Source organism: Mobula birostris, chromosome 2, assembly GCF_030028105.1.
Source record: "Mobula birostris isolate sMobBir1 chromosome 2, sMobBir1.hap1, whole genome shotgun sequence".
In the NCBI taxonomy this organism is placed as follows: domain Eukaryota; kingdom Metazoa; phylum Chordata; class Chondrichthyes; order Myliobatiformes; family Myliobatidae; genus Mobula; species Mobula birostris.
In genome coordinates, this window is record NC_092371.1 from 183,856,907 (window position 1) to 183,880,690 (window position 23,784).

Consider the following 23,784-nt stretch of genomic DNA (forward strand, 5'->3'; position numbering starts at 1 on the left):
CACCCATCAAAGTTCTCAGTCACAATGCATTATATGATTTGTATATTTCTAAGTATTATGCACAATAAAGTACACTTTGGTTAAAAAAGTAATTTTTGTTACGATGAGCAAAAAAAAAGTAATTTTTCTGAATAATGAAACTGAAAGTTAGGTTGTTTACAATGTGCTTTCTCACTCTAGAGAACTGACAGACTGTTAAATGGCAAAAAGGATACTGCAGTTTAGTCTGAGTACATCCTTATCTAATATGCAGAGGCAACCACGGCAGCCAGGTGCAAGCGCGCGCGCACACACACACACACACACACACACACACACACACACACACACCCTCACACACACACACCCTCCATCAGAATTTACTCAACAAAAATTGTAACTGTTATCTCAAGCTCAGTTGTCAGTTGTCCTTGTTAACTCTGGGATGCTGTGTTATCACTGGCTTGTACTTAAAGAGCAAACCTGGAGTGTTGATGTTCTGGTGTCCAACAGGAATAAGCTCACTTTGGACCCTGAATAGCAGAACAAGTTTTAAATGGAAATTGTAACTCTTCAGTCACAGCACGAGCACAATACTATCTTGCATTTGCCAGAGTACGTGAACTAAAAGTGACCAGTTTTATAATTTGATAAGCCAATCAGATCAGGAACAATCAAACTAATGTTAACATATTATCAGAGAAAAAAAAATCCAAAGAATATGATAGTAACAAGACAATCCCACCCTCATGTCCACATAGCACTGTGGCGAGGCCAGTGGAACCGCTGCCTCATTCAATCCTTCAGTGTAGTGGCTGTACATTTTTCATGACTGCGAGGGTTTTCTCCCACACCCCTAAGAGCGGTAGCTTGGTAGAAAGTTGGTCCATGTCTATTAACCTACATAAATGGATGGTTAAAACTGTGACTGGGGGAGGGGGTAGTTGATGATGATGTGGGGAGGTTATTGAGGGCATTATCGGGGGAGTTACCCAGTCTCCATAATAGTAGACATGCAATTTCAGTGAGAAAATGTCAAGTCCTGCTAAAGAAGAAAAAATCAGCTCCTCCCATTCTAATCTACTTAAGCACAGCTCTGAGAAGACAGATCAAGTAACACAGTGAATTAAATGCCTCAAGAAATGAATGAATTAATTGAGCCTGAAACACAGTCTGAAAAAAAATAAAATTGTTTGTTTACCAGTGGGAGTGTTCTTCTAAAGCCTTGATTGGCTCCTGGACATTTCTGATATCCCAAAATTTCACTTTACAATCATCACCACAGCTTGCTAAGTAGTACTGCTTGTTAGGATTGAAGTCAAGGTCTCGCACCAACTGTCCATGGGCATTTTCCACACAGTAGACTTGACTGTAGAAAGATAAAATAAAGTTGTTCACTTCTGAACTAGCACACTGAATATGCACTTATATTTTCTTTTTCCGGATAAATAATAACCTTCAGAGTAATATTCAGAGGCAGTAAGGAAGAATTGTTCAAAACATGTCATAACCATGCAAATCTGTAAATCTAAACAAAGCTTTCAGATGGATAAGTGCAAAACAACTGCTTTTTTCTCTGATATAGATAATGACAATGTTTTGTGAGATGGAATTTTCCAAATTATCCTTCATGGGAATTTTCCTTTATCAAAATCATGTGTCTGAAAAACCTAGTTAAGGAAAAGCTTGTGGTTAAGAAATGTGCATCCTTATATTCATTAACTTTACGATGGAAATCTGTATTTGGACACCCTGGAAACGTGGCAGTTTATCCAGACACTGTGGAAGACCTTGGGCACCAGGGCACATAGTCCCATCTTTCTTTAGGTGCTCAAGTTCCAAATGAGTCAACTCCGTGCTTTTTATAAGTAATAAAAACAATAATAATAATAATAATAATAATATTATTTATAGAACACTTTTCATCCAGATGATGTAGGAATTGCTTTACGATGAGATAAAGTGCAAACATGAAAATAAAAGATAAAAATGTTAAAAGCAAGGTTAAGCAAATAAATTTTGAGCTGGCATTTAAAAGTGTCAACTGAGTCTGTATCCTTTATAGTAATTGCATAAAGAATACAGCCAGTATTCAGGTTACATTATGATTCACTTCCTGAGGACTGTTCATAATTTGATTTCTTCCCATTCAGAAATGTCTGTTTTCTATAGCTACTCATATTGTATTGCTCTACATATACTTGAGAGAATTCTGCCATTTCATTGAATAATCACCTTAACACTACCCATAATTAAACTAATGGAATATATATTGTATCCAGTCATTAATGAAAATCATGAAGCATATTACTATTATTATCTTAAAATGCATTAAAATATATTGCAGAATTTCTGTAAAGTCAGAGTTCTTTAAGTCAGATCATTTGTAGCCTGGAGGACATTCATAAGCACTTAAAGACATAACAGCAATAAGCCACTGAAACTCTTGTGCCTGCCCTACCATTGAATCATGGTTGATCTTTTTACTTAGTACAGATTTCCTGTACTAACCCCATTGGTCTTGTTTCGCTTAAGATACACAAATCTATTCACCTTGTGGTCACCACGTACAATCACTGACATCCACACACAAAACACCAAGATCCCCACTACCCCCACCAAACCCACCACTTTGAGTTATCCCTATTAATTACAACACCATATATACAGCAACTAAAGTTTTATTCAGTTGTTAATATGTAACTTCCCAACTTTTATAGTGCCAAACCGGTGAAGACAAGCATGCCGTATGCCTTCATTATTACCTTAGCTACTTGTGTTCCCACCTTCAGGATGCAATGGACTTGAACTTTAGATCCCTCTGTACATGAGTGCTTCAAAGAGTCCTGCCTTGTATGGTGTATTTTCCTCATATATTTGATCTCCCAAAATGTACTTGTCCAGATGAAACGCCATCTGCCCAAATTTTTCAAATCATCCCTGCTGTACCATTTAACACCATTCCTCGTTTTCCACAACTCCACCAATTTTCACGGTGTCCTGCAAACTTACTCAACAGACCATCCCTTTAGTTCCTGGAGGAGAGAGGGGGGGAAGAGAGGGACCCCCTTTTAGAGCAAGAGATCTGCTTGGCCCAATACTACACAAAATTTTATATGCTAAGGATCAAAGGACAATTCCATATTTACAATGCTTCCTTTGAACTGTATGTAACAGTTTCAAATGCCTGGATCTTCCCACCATCACACCTCCCTGTTTGCACCTATATTACAGATACCCAAATACACACAACTAACAAATTTAAATCAGCAACTTTCTATCCTTTCAATTTTAATTTGGTTCATGGATTTTAGGAACCCATTGTTCAGAGCTGCATTTTAGATTTAATCCACAATTCATATTTGAATTTGAAGGTGAGTGTCTGAAGTCAGTTATTTGCTACATGTGCTAACCCCAAAAAAATTGCTCTAATAGAGTGAAATATATCATTTGCATTAACAACCAACACAACCTAAGGATGTGCTGGGGGCAGCCTGCAAGTGTTATCACACATTCTGATGCCATCATAGCATGGCCACCATGTTCAGAGAATACACAAACACAACAACAACAATAAACTACAGCAAAACAAGCCCCTTACCTCTCTGTTAACATGCAGGATTGCAAGGGGCTGCAAATGGTGGTAGACACTTGCTACTTATTCTGCACCAGACTACCATAAGGAAAGACATCCTTGCCATAGAGGGAGTACACAGAAGGTTCACCAGATTGATTCCTGGGATGGCAGGACTTTCATATGAAGAAAGAATGGATGAACTGGGCTTGTACTCGTTGGAATTTAGAAGATTGAGGGGGGATCTGATTGAAACGTATAAGATCCTAAAGGGATTGGACAGGCTAGATGCAGGAAGATTGTTCCCGATGTTGGGGAAGTCCAGAACGAGGGGTCACAGTTTGAGGATAGAGGGGAAGCCTTTTAGGACCGAGATTAGGAAAAACTTCTTCACACAGAGAGTGGTGAATCTGCGGAATTCTCTGCCACAGGAAACAGTTGAGGCCAGTTCATTGGCTATATTTAAGAGGGAGTTAGATATGGCCCTTGTGGCTACGGGGGTTAGGGGGTATGGAGGGAAGGCTGGGGCGGTGTTCTGAGTTGGATGATCAGCCATGATCATAATAAATGGTGGTGCAGGCTCGAAGGGCCGAATGGCCTACTCCTGCACCTATTTTCTATGTTTCTATGTTTCTAAATTTGAGAGTCAGGGCCACCCAAACGCAAAGCCATGCTGATATTCCCTATTAGTCTGTGTTTTTCCAAATGCATGTAAATCTTGTCTCTACGATTCTACTCCAATATTTTCTCTAAGCACTGATGTAAGAAAATTCAAAGTAAATTTATTGTCAAAGCAGATATCTGTTACCACAGACAACCCTGAGGATCACCAGACAATTCATCTGTTTATCAAATATTGATACATTGTTGCATTGTTACAGCTGAAATCATTTGAATGAGATCCCATCTTCTCATCAGATGTAAAACAACTGATGGCAATTTTGGAGAAGAGCAAATCCCTATGCAATATTCATCCTTTAAACAAAATCACACAAATTATTAATTAAGTAGTTAGCACTTTTCATTTATTCTCAGGGAGCAATTGACACTAACAGGACTGTATTTATTGCTGTGATGATGATGATAATGGCCTTTCTCTTGCACCTGAACAATTTCAGGACGATAGGTGTTTCGTAAAGAGATTAGGTAATGAATTCTGCTACTGACCTTACACTAATGGAAGAACAATAAGTTATATCCAAATTCAGTTGCCTATTAATTGGAAGGATATTTGCATAAGGTTGTTTCCACAACATTCACACTCCAGTTCATCTCAACACTAGATGTCTCCAGGGAGAAAGCTTCAACCAAAATAATCTTGGTTTTCTGCATGTACTGCAGCCACAACGCACCAGCAATGGTACATATTGGTAGATGTGGAGTCCAAGATCACGGTCAAAAAACAATTAAGTCCTATCAGCTTTGACAACATTGAGCCTTGATTGTTGTAGATATATTTTCCAGGCATAAAATGGAGAAAATTCTAGCCTTATTGTAATACTGGCCATACAAAGTTATGTTAGACAAAAATCTAAAAAGGGGATGAACTAACCACAATCTGACTTGTTAATTATCTTTATTCAGATTTGCATTAGTGCCAAGCCAAGATGAAAGATCTGAAGCCAACATTCCCTCTCAGACTTGAAGTACAACTCCTCCTTAATGTAGTAGTTTGGCAGGATCATTGTCTCACTAGTGAAGTTTCTTAGATGGGGTAAAACCAAATAAAGGGAGAGGATGACCTGAAAATACCTTCTCTCTCTTCATAAGCCAAACTCAAGTCTGACTCGACTACAACCCTGGCATCACCATCTGGGAATGGCAACAAAGAGTGATGGGGCAGCCAGTGTAGGAAAATCTAGCTTTATACTTAATTAGTATTTCTTATATCGTTGCAAGAAAAACCTTAGCAATTACCTGGTCTTCTGCATTAATTACTCATGTAATGCCCTGGTTCACATGATTCATATTTTTTCTTTGTTATACTTTTCTGTTCTCTGTGTATGCTGCTTGTTTGGGTTACTGCTGAAGATAAGAGATAGGAGAAATGTGTGCTATCCAATTGGTATGAATGGATTCAGGGGAGATTTCTCTGGTGAGGGACACTAAGGTTGGGTTTGGAGCTTTTGAGAGGGGAGAAGAGAAAAGATGCCGGAGAGAAGAGGTCGGAGGAGTTGGCCCGGAGTGGGGCTGTGATGCGATGAAGCCCGGGGAGATCGAAGGAGGATTGACGAAGGGGAAACCGTGAGCTCCAACTTGTACACATCAGACTGCTTCATTTAAAATTGGCCCTTTTCCTTTTTTTGCTTTTTCTTTACTAACCCTTTAGTCAAATTAAGAATTATAAAGCCAAATCTCTTAATTGTACGTGGTGTACTATCTGTTAATTCGTGCTACTGATTTGTAACAGGGTAACAAATCACGCAGCATCCACACAAACAGGGGGATTTGGGGGGCTTGCACTTCAATCTCTCACATTTGGCGGGGCCTGAGGGTGTCCTCCCTGGACTTATGCTGCCGACGGAACCAGAGTGTTACACACATAAAATGTGGTCTGATCTTCATCCAAGTCGCAATAGGCAAACTCAATCTGCCTAAACTGATAACAAACAAACCATTGTACTTCTTCTCATTAATACGAAGTACACCATTTAAACAATCACAGTCCAGCTTCAAAAAAGTCCATGAACCTCTGGGGTAATGCCTTCTACAAAAACTATTTGGAGTCAGGTGTTCCAATCAATGAGATGAGATTGGAGATGTGGGTTATAGAGGTGCCCTGCCCTGCCCTACAAAAAAGACACACAAAGCAGGTGACTGACAAAGCCTGCTCTTCAAGAAAAATCAATTTATGTACACCATGCCTTGATCTAAACAACTTTCAGAGGACCTTAGAAGAAGAATTGTAGAGATGCATGAAACTATAAAAGGCAACAAAAGCACTTCTAAAGACCTGAGTGTTCATCAGTCCACAGTATGAGAAATTGTCTAGAAATGGAGGATATTTGGTACGGTTGCTATTCTCCCTAGGAGTGGGTGTCCTACAAAGATTATACCAAGAGCACAGTGTGCAATACTGGAGGTGAAAATGAACCCAAGAGTAACAGCAAAAGATGTACACATGAGAAAAACACTGAAGAATGGTGTTCATGGAAGGACACCTATGGAGGAAACCACAGCTCTCCAAAAGAAACACTGCTGCACATCTCAAGTTTGCAAAAGACCACCTGGATGTTCCACAGCACTTCTACTACAATGTTCTATGAACAGATGAGAGAAAAGTTGAACTTTTTGGTGAAAAAATGCACGCTGCTACATTTGGAGGAAAAGGGCATTGTACACCAACACAAAACCTCATCCCAGCTGTGAAGCATGGTGGAAAGAGCATCATGGTTTGGGGCTGCTTTGCTGCCTCAGGGCCTGGGCAGCTTGCAATCACTGAGGGAACAATGAATTCAAAATTGTATCAAGACATTTTACAGGAAAATGTCTGTGTAGCGGTCCATCACTTGAAGCTGAATAGAAATTGGATGATGCAACAAGACAATGATCCAAAACACAAGAGCAAATCAACAACAGAATGGTTTAAAAAGAAGAAAATGTGTGCTTTAGAATAGCCAAATGAGAGTACAGATCTTAACGCAATTGAGATGCTGTGGCATGACCTGAAAAGGGCTGTTCGTGCAAGGTATCCCAGAAATATTGATGAAATGAAACAGTTTTGTATGGAAGAATGGTCTAAAATCCCTCCTCGTCATTGTGCAAGTCTGATCAGCAGCTGCAGGAAATAACAGGAATTCTGCAGATGCTGGAAATTCAAGCAACACACATCAAAGTTGCTGGTGAACGCAGCAGGCCAGGCAGCATCTCTAGGAAGAGGTACAGTCGACGTTTCAGGCCGAGACCCTTCGTCAGGACTAACGAAGGAAGAGTTAGTAAGAGATTTGAAAGTGGGAGGGGGAGGGGGAGATCCAAAATGATAGGGGAAGACAGGAGGGGGAGGGATAGAGCCAAGAGCTGGACAGGTGATAGGCAAAAGGGGATACGAGAGGATCATGGGACAGGAGGTCCGGGGAGAAAGACAAGGGGGGGGGAACCCAGAGGATGGGCAAGGGGAATAGTCAGAGGGACAGAGGGAGAAAAAGGAGAGTGAGAGAAAGAATGTGTGTATATAAATAAATAACGGAAGGGGTACGAGGGGGAGGTGGGGCATTAGCGGAAGTTAGAGAAGTCGATGTTCATACAAGGGTTCACATATTTTTTCCAGCCTGGACTGTGAATGATTAAACAATATGTTCAATAAAGACATGAAAAATTCTTGCAACTGTATCAGTCAGGAGTGCAACTTAGTTTAGGAAGCTTCGTCTGCATACAAGCACACATATGTGTGTGGGTGTGTGTACATGTAGCCATCCAATGTGCAGAGTTTGATGTCAACTACTTTGCTAAACTCAGAGAGTAAGATATTCATATATTTATGGTATTAATGGAGGGAAAGTCAGAAATTAAACTGATGAACTTTTCTTTTTTATTTTGGCATTATAATTCCCAAATCCATAGTATTTTCTAAAATACAGGGTTACAAAGGCATGTTATCACTCTGAAATTTGAGCTGTTGACAGGTGCAGGCTTATTTTATTTTATCCAAGACTCCAATGATGGTGCAGTTCAATTCAAGCCATCCTTCCATCACAAGAACATTAACTGGAATAAAGCAGCCTTTAGACAGTTGGAATGATGAACACATGTATTTGTCCTACAGGGATAAAACTGCTTCTTTAAGGTACCTGTTCAAAGCAGTCTCTAACCATAGACCAAGAACATTTGACTTCTATATTACACCGTGTGTCAGTCTATCAAAGCTGGTCGGGTTACAATGCCTGTGCTAAAGTGTCTTTAACTTTGAAAAATGAAATTGCTGTTGGAGAGGTTCAAGATGATTTAAAAATTTAAAGAGAGTGACCAGTTTATAGGATTTACAATTTTCTTAGTACATAATTTTTTCCTTTTTAAATTTTATTAATTACTGACAAAACTTAAATTAAACTATGTTGAGTGCAGTCGGCCCTCCTTATCCGCGAGTTCCGCATACGCGAATTCAACCAACCGTGAATAGAAAAAACCCGGAGGTGCTCTTCCAGCACTTGTTGTTCGAGCATGTACAGACTTCTTTTTCTTCTCGTTAGTCCCTAAACAATGCAGTATAACAACTTTGCTGAACATCTACTCCCAATGTGGCCTTTTATATATTGGCGAGACCCGACGCAGACTGGGAGACCGCTTTGCTGAACATCTGCTCCCGATGTGGCCTTTTATATATTGGCAAGACCCGACGCAGACTGGGAGACCGCTTTGCTGAACATCTACGCTCTGTCCGCCAGAGAAAGCAGGATCTCCCACTGGCCACACATTTTAATTCCACATCCCATTCCCATTCTGACATGTCTATCCATGGCCTCCTCTACTGTAAAGATGAAGCCACACTCAGGTTGGAGAAACAACACATTATATTCCGTCTGGGTAGCCTCCAACCTGATGGCATGAACATCCACTTCTCTAACTTCCGCTAAGGCCCCACCTCCCCCTCGTGCCCCATCTGTTACTTATTTTTATGCACACATTCTTTCTCTCACTCTCCTTTTTCTCCCTCTGTCCCTCTGAATATACCTCTTGCCCATCCTCTGGGTTCCCCCCCCCCCTTGTCTTTCTTCCTGGACCTCCTATCCCATGATCCTCTCGTATCCCCTTTTGCCTATCACCTGTCCAGCTCTTGGCTCCATCCCTCCCCCTCCTGTCTTCTCCTATCATTTTGGATCTCCCCCTCCCCCTCCAACTTTCAAATCCCTTACTCACTCTTCCTTCAGTTAGTCCTGACAAAGGGTCTCAACCTGAAACGTCGACTGCACCTCTTCCTACAGATGCTGCCTGGCCTGCTGCGTTCACCAGCAACTTTGATGTGTGTTGCTTGAATTTCCAGCATCTGCAGAATTCCTGTTGTTTGTGTTGATAACAACTACTTTACATAGCATTTACATTGTATTGGGTATTATAACTAATCTAGAGATGATTTAAGGTATACGGGAGGATGTGCGAAGGTTATCATGGATCAGGATTGGGAAAAAAAAACGTAAGTTCTCTTACTATGTAAGTCGGAACAGGTACATCCGGTATTATTTAGCATCAATTAGTCAAAGGTTTTTCTTAGTATATATTTTACCTTTCTATGCATATAAAACACTTAAGAATGTATATTTCAGCACCAGGCTCGGGAACGGAAGTTCCCGAGATCGATCCAGTGACTGATCACTCCCGAGCACACTCTCCATCCGTGCCGGGTTGATGTGGAGGATCAAAAACCCAAAACCCCAAAACCCAATAATTAAACCACTGCGTTGCTTAGTAATAATTGTAGCTTTCATCGGGACAGGGCCGTTCTCACTTTATCTTTTAAAATTGCTCCGATCGTTGACCGACTGCAGCCTAACGCTTTTCCAATGACCGATGGCGCTTCACCTCTTCCCGTTCGCTTTATTTCCACTTTATTTTCAATTGTGATCGTGATTATTTTTGTGAACAGAAACACTGCGGATTCAGAGCTCCGCCGCTGGGTCCTAATGTCCACCACACTGAGACAGGTTAAATAAAGTCCGGGGTTTCGCTGGGACCTAAGGTCCACCACATTGAACAGGCTGAATAAGGGACTTGAGCATCTGCGTTTTTTGGTATCCGCAAGTGGTCCCGGAACCAATCCCTCACGGATAAGGAGGGCCGACTGTAATTCATTAAACTTTGTATTTGAGGATCAATACATTTTTCAAAGCTTGAGTATAACATTCACAGCATTGTTTTACTCAAAGAGGAAAACTTACACAAAAGTTATTTATCCCTCTGAGCTCTAAAATCCCAATTTTTAAATTTTTAATCCCAAAGGTTAAATCCCAACAAAAGCATCAAATGATGTGTAAACAACACACATCAAAGTTGCTGGTGAACGCAGCAGGCCAGGCAGCATCTATAGGAAAGTTTCCTTATGGAAATAGAATTTTCTGTTGACAAATTTGGTTGTAAATGGCAATGTGACCATTAGCCTAATGCACACAAGTACAATGTATTACAATGTATTACCAGTTCCAATGTCAAAGCACATTCTTTGGGTCCAGACTGAGCTATTTGCTGAAACTAATCACAACATCATGCAGTCTTTTACAATACCCACAGATACGCAGCTTTTATTAGCGTGAGGAAATGAAAACAATGGCTTGATTGGCATTGATGCCTACAGTAGAAATTTCAAATTTTAAGGAATTATAAATAACACACAGGGATTAACATGCAGTACAAGGTAATTTTATTGACCCCAAAATCCAAAAATCCATTCCACTGCCAAACTCAAAGATGCAAAAGATGCATCAAAACATGATGAAATATGTGATCTTTAAAATATTAAACAAATTTGAGAAATAAATAAGAAAAAATCTGCAAATGCTGGAAATCCAAGCAACACACACAAAATGCTAGAGGAACTCAGCAGGCCAGGCAGCACCTATGGAAAAAAAGTACAGTTGACGTTTTAGGCTGAGACCCTTCAGCAGGACTCTATGAAAATTGAGACCCACCTTTTTAAGGAAAAGTTTGCTTTACAACTAGCATTCAGCCACTTTGTTGCAGTTCATGCCACAGAAATGTATTTAAAACTGAAAAATCTTAATTTTATTTGGATAATTTTGTAAATAATGGCAATATTATGATTACCAGTATAAGATCATAGGATTTTGACCTTGAAGAAACTGCCAACCGATTATATTTGTTCTGGTGATCACTCTTCAAGTATGATAACATTATTTTTCTGCTCCTTCCAGAAATCTATAATCTTATTATTAAATAATTAACTATTTCTTTTTACTAACGGAAATATATAATTCATGTTCCAACAACTGAAAAGTAGAAAAGAAACATGCAAGTTCCCCACCATTCTTTCAGCTATAATTCTGACTTTACTTCAGGAAGAAAATTTATTTTGTTGAAAGTGAATGCATAATTTGAGACCTGAGACTCAAGGCAATGAAGTTCACTTTCAAGACTGATGTCACATCACTGGTGTTGTCCTTGCAACCAACATTGACTACCTGCTATGATCCTCAACCTTTTGCAAATTATTCAATATAAGGTATCAAATGATTTTAAGAATTTACTATTTTATATATATATATATATATATATACACACACACACACACACACACACACACACACACCCACCCATACATACATACATACACCTACACGTAGCTCTAGCTCTAGGTACATGGTTAAAAGAAATTCCAAGATTAGTAGATGTTGTCAATCTTACAGAAAATAGGGGACTGTTCTTTTTGCAGATACTGCTACATTTATAAAATCATTAAAGTGAATGTTCTTTAAAAAATAATCAGTATCATTCCTTGGATGGAATCTATTTGCCTTGGAGGAAAGTGCAAAATAGAATTGTGAAAATGATAATTGGGTTCCAAGGATTAAAATACAGGGGAAAGAAATAGGTTAGACAGAGTTCAAAGTAAATTTATTATCAAAGTATATATATCACTCAATACTACACTGAGATTCATTTTCTTGCAGGCATACACTGTCAATAGAAAGAAATACAATAGAACTCAATAAAAAACTGCACACAACAAAATGGACAAAAAGTGATGTACAAAAGACAACAAGGTGTGCAATTATCAAGAACATGAGATGACGAATCCTTGAAAGTGAGTCCACTGGTTGTGTTCAGTTCAGTGTTGGGGTGAGTGAAGTTATTCCCTCTGGTTTAAGAGCCTGATAGTTGAGAGGTAAAAACTGTCCCTGGACCTGGTGGTGTGGATCCTGAAGCTCATGCACCTCTTCCTGATGCCAACAACAAGAAGAGAGCATGGCCTGGATGATGGAGGCTTTTGATGATAGATGCTGCTTTCCTACGACAGTGCTGTGAAAACCAATTACCTCTAAACACTTACAGGAATTTCAGGAATGACATCTGCACACAGACTTACAAATTTAATCTCACCCCCATAAAAGAAAATTGATGCCACATCAATAATTAATATGTAAATCTAAGATTGGTAGATTACTGTTATCCAAAGTAGGGGATAATTGTGTTTTTGGGGTCAGGTATGAATTTATTGAATGGGAACACAGGCTTTAGTGCCTAATGGCTCACACCTATTCCTCTGATTCCATGAATGTAAAATAGATACAATTCTCCATAACATCTAAAATTAATTAAAATATTAGATGATTAGAATAGTCTCACATAATTTTCAAATTGAGAAATTGAAGTATGCATCATTAAATAACTGAAAATTATACAGATTATATTTTCAACGGTATTATACATTAGTAATAGATTTTTATATAATTTTCTGTGTATTTTGTAATACCTTATACACAGAATTTTCTAGAAATGTGGTTTTTATAAAAAGTATGGATCTTTGTAGCAGAAATTGCACATTTTTCCAACCCCACTAAATGTTACTCAGTATTACTTGAACAAGGGAATGTGGCCCTAAAGCAAATTTTGGCTGATGTCCCCACTCCAGGTTTCCTTGGGAAAATCTTCTTGCTCTTTATTAACGGATTTGACTCGTGAGAACTAGCAAAGCTCCTTTTGAAATAAAGAACCTGCATTTGTACGAAAACCTTAGATGTTCTTAAATCTTTTCTGATGATTAAGTATTTTTGAAGTCTAATCACTGTTTTGATGCAAGTAATCAATGAGTGGAGCTTAGCAGGGAAATTTGCTGCCGCTTTCTGATCAATGAGGTGAAGGAGTGAAGTCAGAATTGCTTTGAAGATGATTATCTGCAACACTTGCAAAAATCTGCTTGATTTTATGAAAATAGTATTAATTACTTTATTATCTGTTTATGTATGTTCAATAGAATTTTAATGATTGCAGAGGCATGACAAAGAATTATAACGTTACAGTTTTGGGACCAGGGTTGCACAAGTAGGTCAATGAAGTAGCATGAACTGGTTTCCCGTTACTAACTGAATAAGACATTTGTACATATAGTACAACCTGTTTAAAGGCTACCTGTATAGAAACAACACTCAATTACAGTAATATCAATTATGAAAATGCTAGTTAATGAAAAGAGATTGATTTACTAAATAGATCAAAAGAAAGGATGCCTAAAGATTGTCTTTACACAGGGTGCATTTTAAGTTTAAAATAGCAACTATTTCTAGATTATGCATTATAACAAAGACAATGGAGCATTAACCAAGGGTCACATTGTACTTACCTCATGGTCCTAGTGTCCCAGCCTCGAATCACAGTATCATTAGCTGTGGCAAGTTGTGTGCAGTTGTGGTGAGGACTCCACTGTCCAGAAGTAAACTTTAACTGACCTTTTCCTTCCAGGGTTGCTGAATTTGAGAGCTAAGATACATGACCCAAACAAATGGATGTGACAAAAGAAAGAAAAACAATTCAAGGAGCAAGTAAATTAATGAACTGTTCAGAAATTCATAAACAAGAGATCAGTACTGTAAAATCGCAGAGAAATGCAGCACTGACACAGGCCTTTTAGCTCAACGATCCGCACTAAGCATAATACATCCATTTATGGTAATCCGATATTAATTCCACATCTCAACATTCTTGTATGTTTCTTGTCAATCCAAAATAGTTAAATAGTTATAACAAATCTTTAGACCAAACAAGAGTTGCTTTTAATTCCACCAATAATTAGCTACTTAATAAAAGTAAACACACAAGAACATCTGTCTTTCTTATGTGTATTCCTTAAAACTATGTCCAGTGAAAAATATTTGGCCTAAAAATGCTGTACTATCGAGTGCTCAACCTTTCACTATGATTTACAGCAAGTAATTGTACCTAATCCAATTACCACCACATTAAGATCTCAAGATACCATACAAATAAAATTAAATCCAAGTGAAACAAAATTATAGATTTCACAATTATTATACTGATATTTTGTGATGATACTGCTTATGACTTTTCTTCCATTCTTAACCATGCTACTATGCTGGTTACAATTTATGAGAATAATTTTACACTGTTTTTACCTTGCTACAATGCTCTGGAAGTAAAGCAGAACTAAAATTAGTAACTTCCTGTACAGTCTATTAAATAATGAACAATTGGGAATTACTTGCCTGTAAAATTGATTTTTAAAATTTATATCAGATTAATAAATAGAGCATGCTCAAGTACTTTTATTATCTTTTAAATCTTAGAAAGAATCTAGTAACCTCAAACTCAATAATAAAAAAGACTGTAAAGCAAAACACACCATCATAAGTTTAAACCTCATTTAAAGCATTATACAAACCTAACTAACACAAACTTTATATTTGATTTGTTCTTTTTTTACTTTTCAACTTATTTTCCTATTCCCAACACCTCACTGTTCTCTGTAGATCGATACATTGTGTAAAGTATGAACTTAACTGCAGGGTTACTGCTAATACCATCAAGCAAACTAGCCACTGCACAGTCAAGACAATTAAAAAGTCCTGAGAGAAACTTGACATGTTATCTTTTACTGAGAACTCTTTTCACATTTTTACCAATTTTGCTAATAGATTCTGATGCAGTGAACACTTACTAGAATGGTATTAGGGAATAGGAATTTCAATTTACAGAGAAAAGTGCTGGGATTAGTCTCTCTAAGAAAAAAGTTTAATAGATATTTAATAAAACACTCAATGTTATGAGTAGTTTTGAAAGAGTTGAAGGGGGAAATAGTTTCCACTAGCAAAAGTAACATTTATTAGAGGACAGATTCAAAGTAATCAATCACAGAATCAGCAGTTGATCTGGAGAATATTGCTTTTAAAATATGCAGCAGATGTGATCTGGAATGGAGTGCTGAAAGGATGTTGAAAGTGGAAAGGGAAAATTATGTAATTGAATAAACCAGGTTGTGTACCACCTCCAAAACACTTCTCACAATAGTGCGCTAATGATTTTTTGAAAATTGGCTAAATGAGATTGACTTAACGATAGCCACTGCTATCAGCATCTCTTGATGGATAGAACACAAAAGGATTTGACTAACTGGCGGAGATCATTTGAAGTAAAATAAATTGGGATGCATACACAGTATTGTTTGAGTTCACTGTGAAAAGTGAAAACTCATCAATGCAAGAACATGTGTTTTGCTTGTTGACCTTAAAAATTTACACAGAGATTTTGTTATGTAAATACATAATTATGAATTATGTGTATAATTTGTTTATAATTAAATCGTAACATATTGAAATTCCACTATACACATAAACATATGATTAATAAAAATTAACGATCCAAGAAGAATGTGCTGATTTAAAGGACTATAACTACAGCTGTTGTTTGAGAAATTGGCATGAGGCTCCAAGTGTGAATAAAGGCCCCATGACCATCCTTGGAACTTATCCTCAGAGCCATTGTGAAAAAGTTAAATTTCTGAAATACTCATCAGGTCTAGGAACATCTGTAGAGAGAAAAGCAGAGTTTAGGTGAAGGATCCCTGACCTGAAACTTCAACTGGTTCTCTTTCCACAGATGCTGCCTGATTTGCTTTTTCCAGCAACTTCTGTTTTTATTTCAAATTTACCGCATCTATAGTTTTCTTTATTTTTCTTAAATAATTCTTGCCTGAATGTGGGATCAAAGAGAAACAGCCTGTAAACAGAATGGAGGATGTTGCCACATACACAGATTGTCGACAATCTCCTGTCTAGCTTGTTTTCAATCCATACGTATTTAAACCTGGATGTGTGCCTTAGATTATACTGTCATAAAGATGCCACAAAATTGCCTGTCATGAGTAATATGGCTAATGTGAACTCTGGAGATTGACAGGAGGATTGAATGGGTTTGGAGATAGGTTTACTCTGGGAAGATCAAGGATGGAGGGAATGGAAGATAGGACAGAGTGAATGGAGGGAACTGTAAGTTTGCAGATTGGATTCTAAGAGACTGTGGGTCAGTGTAGAGCTTGTGCTGGAAGAATCTCAGGACCATGAGCTTTTGTGTTAAATACTTAGCTCATTTCAGGGACAGTGTTTGGGGTTGTTTGATCCAAGGCATTCAGCAGCAATCCAAAACAGATTTTCAATTCGAGTCTTGAGCATTTTTAAGCCCTTTTATTTAAATTTGCAAATGGTCTAGTCCTTGCTCCGGGGGAACAAGGAACCTTATCTGCCCTTATCCAATCAGAACTAGATACACACTTCCTCCCTGGATTTTGGCCCTCAATATGTACTACCTGGCAACAATCCTTACAAGGGCTATTTCAACTTCCATTCATTCTATCCTTACTTTAGCATATTAACAATTATAAAGGAAATCAACAGTACAAATTTATCACATTACAATTTTGTTGCCAATTTTGGCAATGTACATTCAATGGAAAAAGCTGGTAATTACTGTTTAATAAGTTTACAAAGGATGTTTCCAGTAAAAATGCAAAAATAACAACTCTGTATAGGAAAACATAATTTTTAATCACAAAGGTAAACTCTAAAATTACTTACCACTGCCTTGCTTGAGCTTTCTTGCAAGTCCCAAAGAAGAAGATGATTATCAGCCAACGATGCTATCTTTTTACCATCTCCCATTGGCTCCCATAGTACACTGTAGAACAAAGCTCCTTTAAAAACCATCTCAACAATACTGATCAATGCAGTTTTACAGTAAAATGTAATTAATAACCATGTCATACAAGCCTGAAGCTTTGGGCAATTTAGAACATCAGGAGTCAATTTGGAACAACAGTAGAGAGATTTTGAGGCACTGTGTTCCTGTTGTATTTAAATTTGCTAACTTACAAAGGAAAAATACATCGCAAAGTCATAGTTATCAAAAAAAGTTCTATGTGGGGACTCGTTGCAACTTGCAAATATTGGTGGCTGAATGCCTCACACTTCTCATTGGTAAAGCTAAATACAGAATGTTCACTGAAATATACTCTCAGTAGTTTCTTGATTATCTATTGTAAAACTTCGTAACAAGGTTTCTGTCTTCTAAGCGCACTGAACAGTTATGAAGTGAATGAAGCAGAAGAGGTTAAAGGTGAGGAAAGAATTTCAAACAAAACAATACACTTTTCTGAAGGCATGCCAGATCATTGGAACCTATTAATGGAAAGAATGATAATGTCTTAGAGCACGTATGTAAGTATGTTCCAATAGATTACAAAGCTTCACATCATCACTGAAAGAAAATATTTGCAGATAATTTTGACTGCTCAAACTCATTGCACCTGTAGCTATCACCTTACTTAAACATAACTACTTCTAATGTCCTTAGATGATCTCATTTTGAATGAGGTAAAATCAGAATTAATAAAAATGCCATTCACATTCAATGTAAAAACTTTGAAATCTAATTTCAACGTGTCTAAAGTAAAAGCTAAGCACACTTAGCTACCAAATGTGTATTTATGAGGATTCAAATTGGGAATCTTGTCTGCTGTCAAATAGCTTTTCAGCTATTGCTTTACTGGTAGATTCTTTTGGTGTGTTATAGTTTAGTGAGAGGAATGGTCACTGCACAGAATGGATAGAATCAGGACATTTAATTTACAATGACTAAGTAACACAAATATCACTCTTTCTAATATAAAGTTATTGATTCAAAGTAAAGTACATTAAATGCAGGAAACAAAAAAATGCACCTACAAAGCAACAGAAGTCCATTGCATGATATGTTCAGGTATGATAGAGGGATTTAAAATGCAGGGCGGATTGCATTACTGGTCAAGCAGGCCATCACTGTAGTAACAAGGGAGGATGTAATATAAGACTCTTCAAATGAGACCATTTAAATAAAAAAAAATAAAATTATGCAATCACTTTGCTGGGATTACACTACAGGTTTCCCAATGGAGTACAGGAGACAGCGGTGTAAATGTGTATCAAATTAGAATCGCTTGCAAGAGGGAAGTATGTGGGTGTAACAGAAGGGAATTTCAGCTTGCACAATATGAAGATGGATCACTTAGTGTGAAAGGATTACAAAGAATTAAATTTTTTAAGTGCCACCCAGAAGGGGTTTTTGTCCTAATATCTAATTGTCCTAATTCAGGAGAGAGTTTTGCTTTACAAAGATGGGATAGCGTGAGACCTAATCATACGGAATGAAGCCAGACAAGTAGACAACATGTCAGTAAGCGATCGCTTTGAAGACAGCAACCTTAACTGGTAACTTACAGAGTAGTTATGAAGAGGATTAATGATAATTCTGAAATTTAATATCTGAATTGGGGAAAAGCCAAATTCAATATCATTTGACAGAAGCTGGCAAACACAGACTGCAAGCAGCTACTTATGGTTAAGTCTACATCTGGGATGTGAAATATCCCAGAGCCAACTTCTCATGGTGAAACGCAAGGACAGCAAATCCAGGAACGCAGTTTATAAAGGGATATTGTGGGTTTGATAAGAGTAAAAGGAAACATATGGCAGGTCCAGAACCCTGCAAAGGGGGGAAGCCTTTCAGGAGTACAAAGAGTGTAAGGAAATACTTAAAAAATGAATTTAAGAGAGAAAAATGAGACTGCAAAATATCATTGGCAGATAAAATTATGGAAAATCCCAAGGCATTTTTTTAAAAAGTATTTAAGAGCAAGAAGTTAACTAAGGAAAGAATGGAGTTCATTTGGGAAAAAGTGCATGAATGGAACTAGAAGATATGTGTGAAACTTTAAATGAATACATTTCACCTGAATTCACCATCGAGAAGCAGAGTGTATGTGTAGATTTCTGTTAGGACATTTAGAGCACATGAAGGTAAAAACAAAGGTTTTTGATATCTTAACAGGTATAAAATTGAATAATGATGGGATGTATCCTATGTTGTTTTGGGTGGCAAGGGAGGAGGTTGCTGTTGCCCTGACTATTTAAATATTTACTGCACAGGTACCATGCCAAATTACTGGAAAGCAGCAAATGTGGTACAGTACTTTTACTTTTGAAAGACAAGAGGGATAAGCCAGGTAGTTATACGTTAGTGGATCTAACATCAGTGGTATGAAAATCATTGGAAAATATCTTGAGAGAGGTAATTAATCTACAATAGGAAAGGCAGTGACTGATAAGGATATCATCATGGATTTAATGGTGAAAGATCCTATCTAACAAGTGTAACTGAGTTTTTTTTAAAGAGGTAAATATACTAATGAAAGCAGTGCAGTTGAAATTGTTTACATGGACCAGTCCAAGGCAAGGTGGCAAATGGATCCAAAATTGATCTGCCAGTAGGAGACAATGGGGGATGGTGGTTATGGTGGGTTGTTATGTGCACAGGTATTTGAGCCAAGTACTTTACTGTGTTTTTATATACATTCAAGACTTAGATGTGATATAGGAGATATGATCAGTATATTTGTGATGACACAAAAATTGTTGGTGCTGTCGGTCAAAAGAATAGTCTTAGGCCACAGAATGATATTGAGCAGCTGGTAAATTGGCCAGAACAATGGCAAATGGAAATTAATCCTAATTTATATATGATATGAGATATTTTAGGAGTTTAATAAGCTCTGGACATATATGTATTAATGCAAAGATCCTTGAGGGTGGTATCACATGCAGATTGAGTGGTGAAGCAGGCATCTGGTACCACGCTATAGGAAAGATGTGACCACACTGGAGTCATTCTGAGGAGATTCACCAAGATGTTGTCAAAGGTGGAAAGGTTCAGTTATGATGAGAAACTACACAGGCTGGGTTTGTTTTCCTTGGAGAAGAGGAAAGAGGAAGCTTATGAGATACCTGATGGACGGGTACAGAATACTGAGAGGTAGATATCAAAATGTTCTCCATGGCAGAGGTGTCAAAGACCAGAGAGCATAGATTTAAGGTGAGGAGCAAAAGACTTAAAGGGGATCTGAGCAATAACCTTTTTCTTCACCAAGAACATCGTTGAAACCTGCAATGTGCTGCCTGAGAAAAGTACTCTCACATCATTTAAGAAGCACCTGGGAACATCTGAATTGCCAAGGCTTTGTTTGCTAAGGACCAAGTGTCAGTAAATGGGAATAGAATAGATAGGTATTTCATCAGCAGTAATAATATGGTGAGCCAAAGGATTTGTTTCTGTGCTATATTTGTTGTGTTTTTAATATTTCAGTAATACTTGAGTAATACTGTAAATTGTTGCTTGATTGAACATTCTTTCTTTAAATAATTCATTACGGGTTGTATGTAAAAGTATGTAAATGGCATATGTCATCATGACACTATGTCATATATGTGCACCTCCCTTAAAGTAAAATCAAAGTTAGTCTTGCATTCTGGAATCCTTTGAGTTTCTTCTAAATTTTTATATTTAGGAGTTACAAAACATAACAGTGGTGAATAGGTATTTTTTAAAATGAACCCAAGATGACTACCTATCTGTTGAAGTGCCGTGAGATATTTCAGTTTAAAAAAAACAGTGCAGTAAGTTTTCTTTGCAACAGGAAAGATGATCATTAAAAAAAGACAAAGTGAAAGAAATCACAGATTCATAAACAGTGATAATAATCATAAAAAGGCAGAAATGGCTGGCTACATCAGAAAGACAGATACGTTTAATTGCTCAAGTGATAACTAGATTTTCTATACTGAACAGACTGAGCAGTATTTTAAAGCAAATGGAATAGCCAATGAGAAACAAGTACCAATTTTGCTAAGTGCATTGGATTTAAAGCCATAAAGTTTACTTAGAAATTTAACTGCTCCAACCAAACCAACCAAAATAAGCTTTGCTGATATCGTGAAAGTAACGCAGGAACATTTAGAACCAAATCCATTGTTTATTGCAGAATGCTGTAAGTGTCATTGGTGTCATTGGCAGAATCAAACGGAAGGGGAGTCCATTTCAGCAGACATTACTGAATTGAAGAAGTTGTCTGAGCATTGTCAGTTTGGTAATGGACTTAATGATGCACCGAGAAGTAGTTTAGTCTGTGGAATCTTATGAAAAAGCATTCAAAAACAGCTCCTAACTGAAGCACAAACTTGCAGAAGGAAACTAAGGTCACTAGGAAGGAAAAGATGAATTATGAAAGGAAGCTGGCGACTAATGTCAAAGAAGATAGGTATGTGCAGAAGAGGGAGTTGTATAAAATGAATAGGAAACAGGGAGTAAATCAGGTGCTTGAGGAGTATAAGAAGTGCAAGAAAATACTTAAGAAAGAAATCAGGAGGGCTAAAAGAAGACATGAGGTTGGCTTGGCAGTCAAAGTGAAGGATAATCCGAAGAGCTTTTACAGGTATATTAAGAGCAAAAGGATTGTAAGGGATAAAATTGGTCCTCTTGAGGATCAGAGTGGTCAGCTATGTGCGGAACCAAAGGAAATGGGGGAGATCTTAAATAGGTTTTTTGCATCTGTATTTACTAAGGAAACTGGCATGAAGTCTATGGAATTAAGGGAATCAAGTAGTGAGATCATGGAAACTGTACAGATTGAAAAGGAGGAGGTGCTTGCTGTCTTGAGGAAAATTAAAGTGGATAAATCCCCGGGACCTGACAGGGTGTTCCCTCGGACCTTGAAGGAGACTAGTGTTGAAATTGTGGGAGCCCTGGCAGAAATATTTAAAATGTCGCTGTCTACGGGTGAGGTGCCGGAGGATTGGAGAGTGGCTCATGTTGTTCTGTTGTTTAAAAAAGGATCGTAAAGTAATCCGGGAAATTATAGGCCGGTAAGTTTAACATCGGTAGTAGGTAAGTTATTAGAGGGAGTACTAAGAGACAGAATCTACAAGCATTTAGATAGACAGGGACTTATTAGGGAGAGTCAACATGGGTTTGTGTGTGGTAGGTCATGCTTGACCAATCTATTGGAGTTTTTCGAGGAGGTTACCAGGAAAGTGGATGAAGGGAAGGCAGTGAATATTGTCTACATGGACTTCAGTAAGGCCTTTGACAAGGTCCCGCATGGGAGGTTAGTTAGGAAAATTCAGTCGCTAGGTATACATGGAGAGGTGGTAAATTGGATTACACATTGGCTCAATGGAAGAAGCCAAAGAGTGGTAGTAGAGAATTGCTTCTCTGAGTGGAGGCCTGTGACTAGTGGTGTGCCACAGGGATCAGTGCTGGGTCCATTGTTATTTGTCATCTATATCACTGATCTGGATGATAATGTGGTAAATTGGATCAGCAAATTTGCTGATGATACAAAGATTGGAGGTGTAGTAGACAGTGATGAAGATTTTCAGAGCCTGCAGAGGGACTTAGACCAGCTGGAAAAACGGGCTGAAAAATGGCAGATGGAGTTTAATACAGACAAGTGTGAGGTATTGCACGTTGGAAGGACAAACCAATGTAGAACATACAGGGTTAATGGTAAGGCACTGAGGAGTGCAGTAGAACAGAGGGATCTGGGAATACGGATAAAAAATTCCCTAAAAGTGGCGTCACAGGTAGATAGGGTCGTAAGGAGAACTTTTGGTATATTGGCCTTTATTAATCGAAGTATTGAGTATAAGAACTGGAATGTTATGATGAGGTTGTATAAGGCATTGGTGAGGCCGAATCTGGAGTATTGTGTTCAGTTTTGGTCAACAAATTACAGGAAGGATATAAATAAGGTTGAAAGAGTGCAGAGAAGGTTTACAAGGATGTTGCCAGGATTTGAGAAACTCAGTTACAGAGAAAGGTTGAATAGCTTAGGACTTTATTCCTTGGAGCGTAGAAGAATGAGGGGAGATTTGATAGAGGTATATAAAATTATGATGGGTATAGATAGAGTGAATGCAAGCAGGCTTTTTCCACTGAGGCAAGGGGAGAAAAAAAACAGAGGACATGGGTTAAGGGTGAGGGGGGAAAGTTTAAAGGGAACATTGGGGGGGGCTTCTTCACACAGAGAGTGGTGGGAGTATGGAATGAGCTGCCAGATGAGGTGGTAAATGCGGGTTCATTTTTAACATTTGAGAATAAATTGGACAGATACATGGATGGGAGGTGTATGGAGGGATATGGTCCGTGTGCAGGTCAGTGGGACTAGGCAGAAAATGGTTCGGCACAACCAAGAAGGGCCAAAAGGCCTGTTTCTGTGCTGTAGTTTCTATGGTTTCTAAAAGTTTTTTTAAGTATATAAAGAGTATAAGAGAGTTGAGGGCAGATATAGGACCAATAGAAAATGAAAAGGGAGATACTGTGAAGAAAAACACAGAGATGGCAGAGGAACTGAATGCATATTTTGCATCAGTCTTCACAGTGGAAGACATCTGCAGTATACTAGACATTCA

At 38.0% G+C, this 23,784-nt stretch overlaps 1 protein-coding gene across 2 annotated transcripts in view; it reads right to left on the reverse strand.

Annotated features, from left to right (window-relative positions):
- Positions 1–23,784, reverse strand: part of eipr1 (EARP complex and GARP complex interacting protein 1) — a 120,113-nt gene that overhangs the window by 14,970 nt on the left and 81,359 nt on the right. For both annotated transcript variants that reach the window (XM_072251155.1, XM_072251156.1), the window contains 3 exons: positions 17,083–17,182; positions 13,839–13,975; positions 1,181–1,348 (listed from right to left, as the gene is read on the reverse strand). In XM_072251155.1, the coding sequence (XP_072107256.1) occupies positions 1,181–1,348; positions 13,839–13,975; positions 17,083–17,182 (405 nt within the window). The remainder of the gene's footprint in view (positions 1–1,180; positions 1,349–13,838; positions 13,976–17,082; positions 17,183–23,784) is intronic.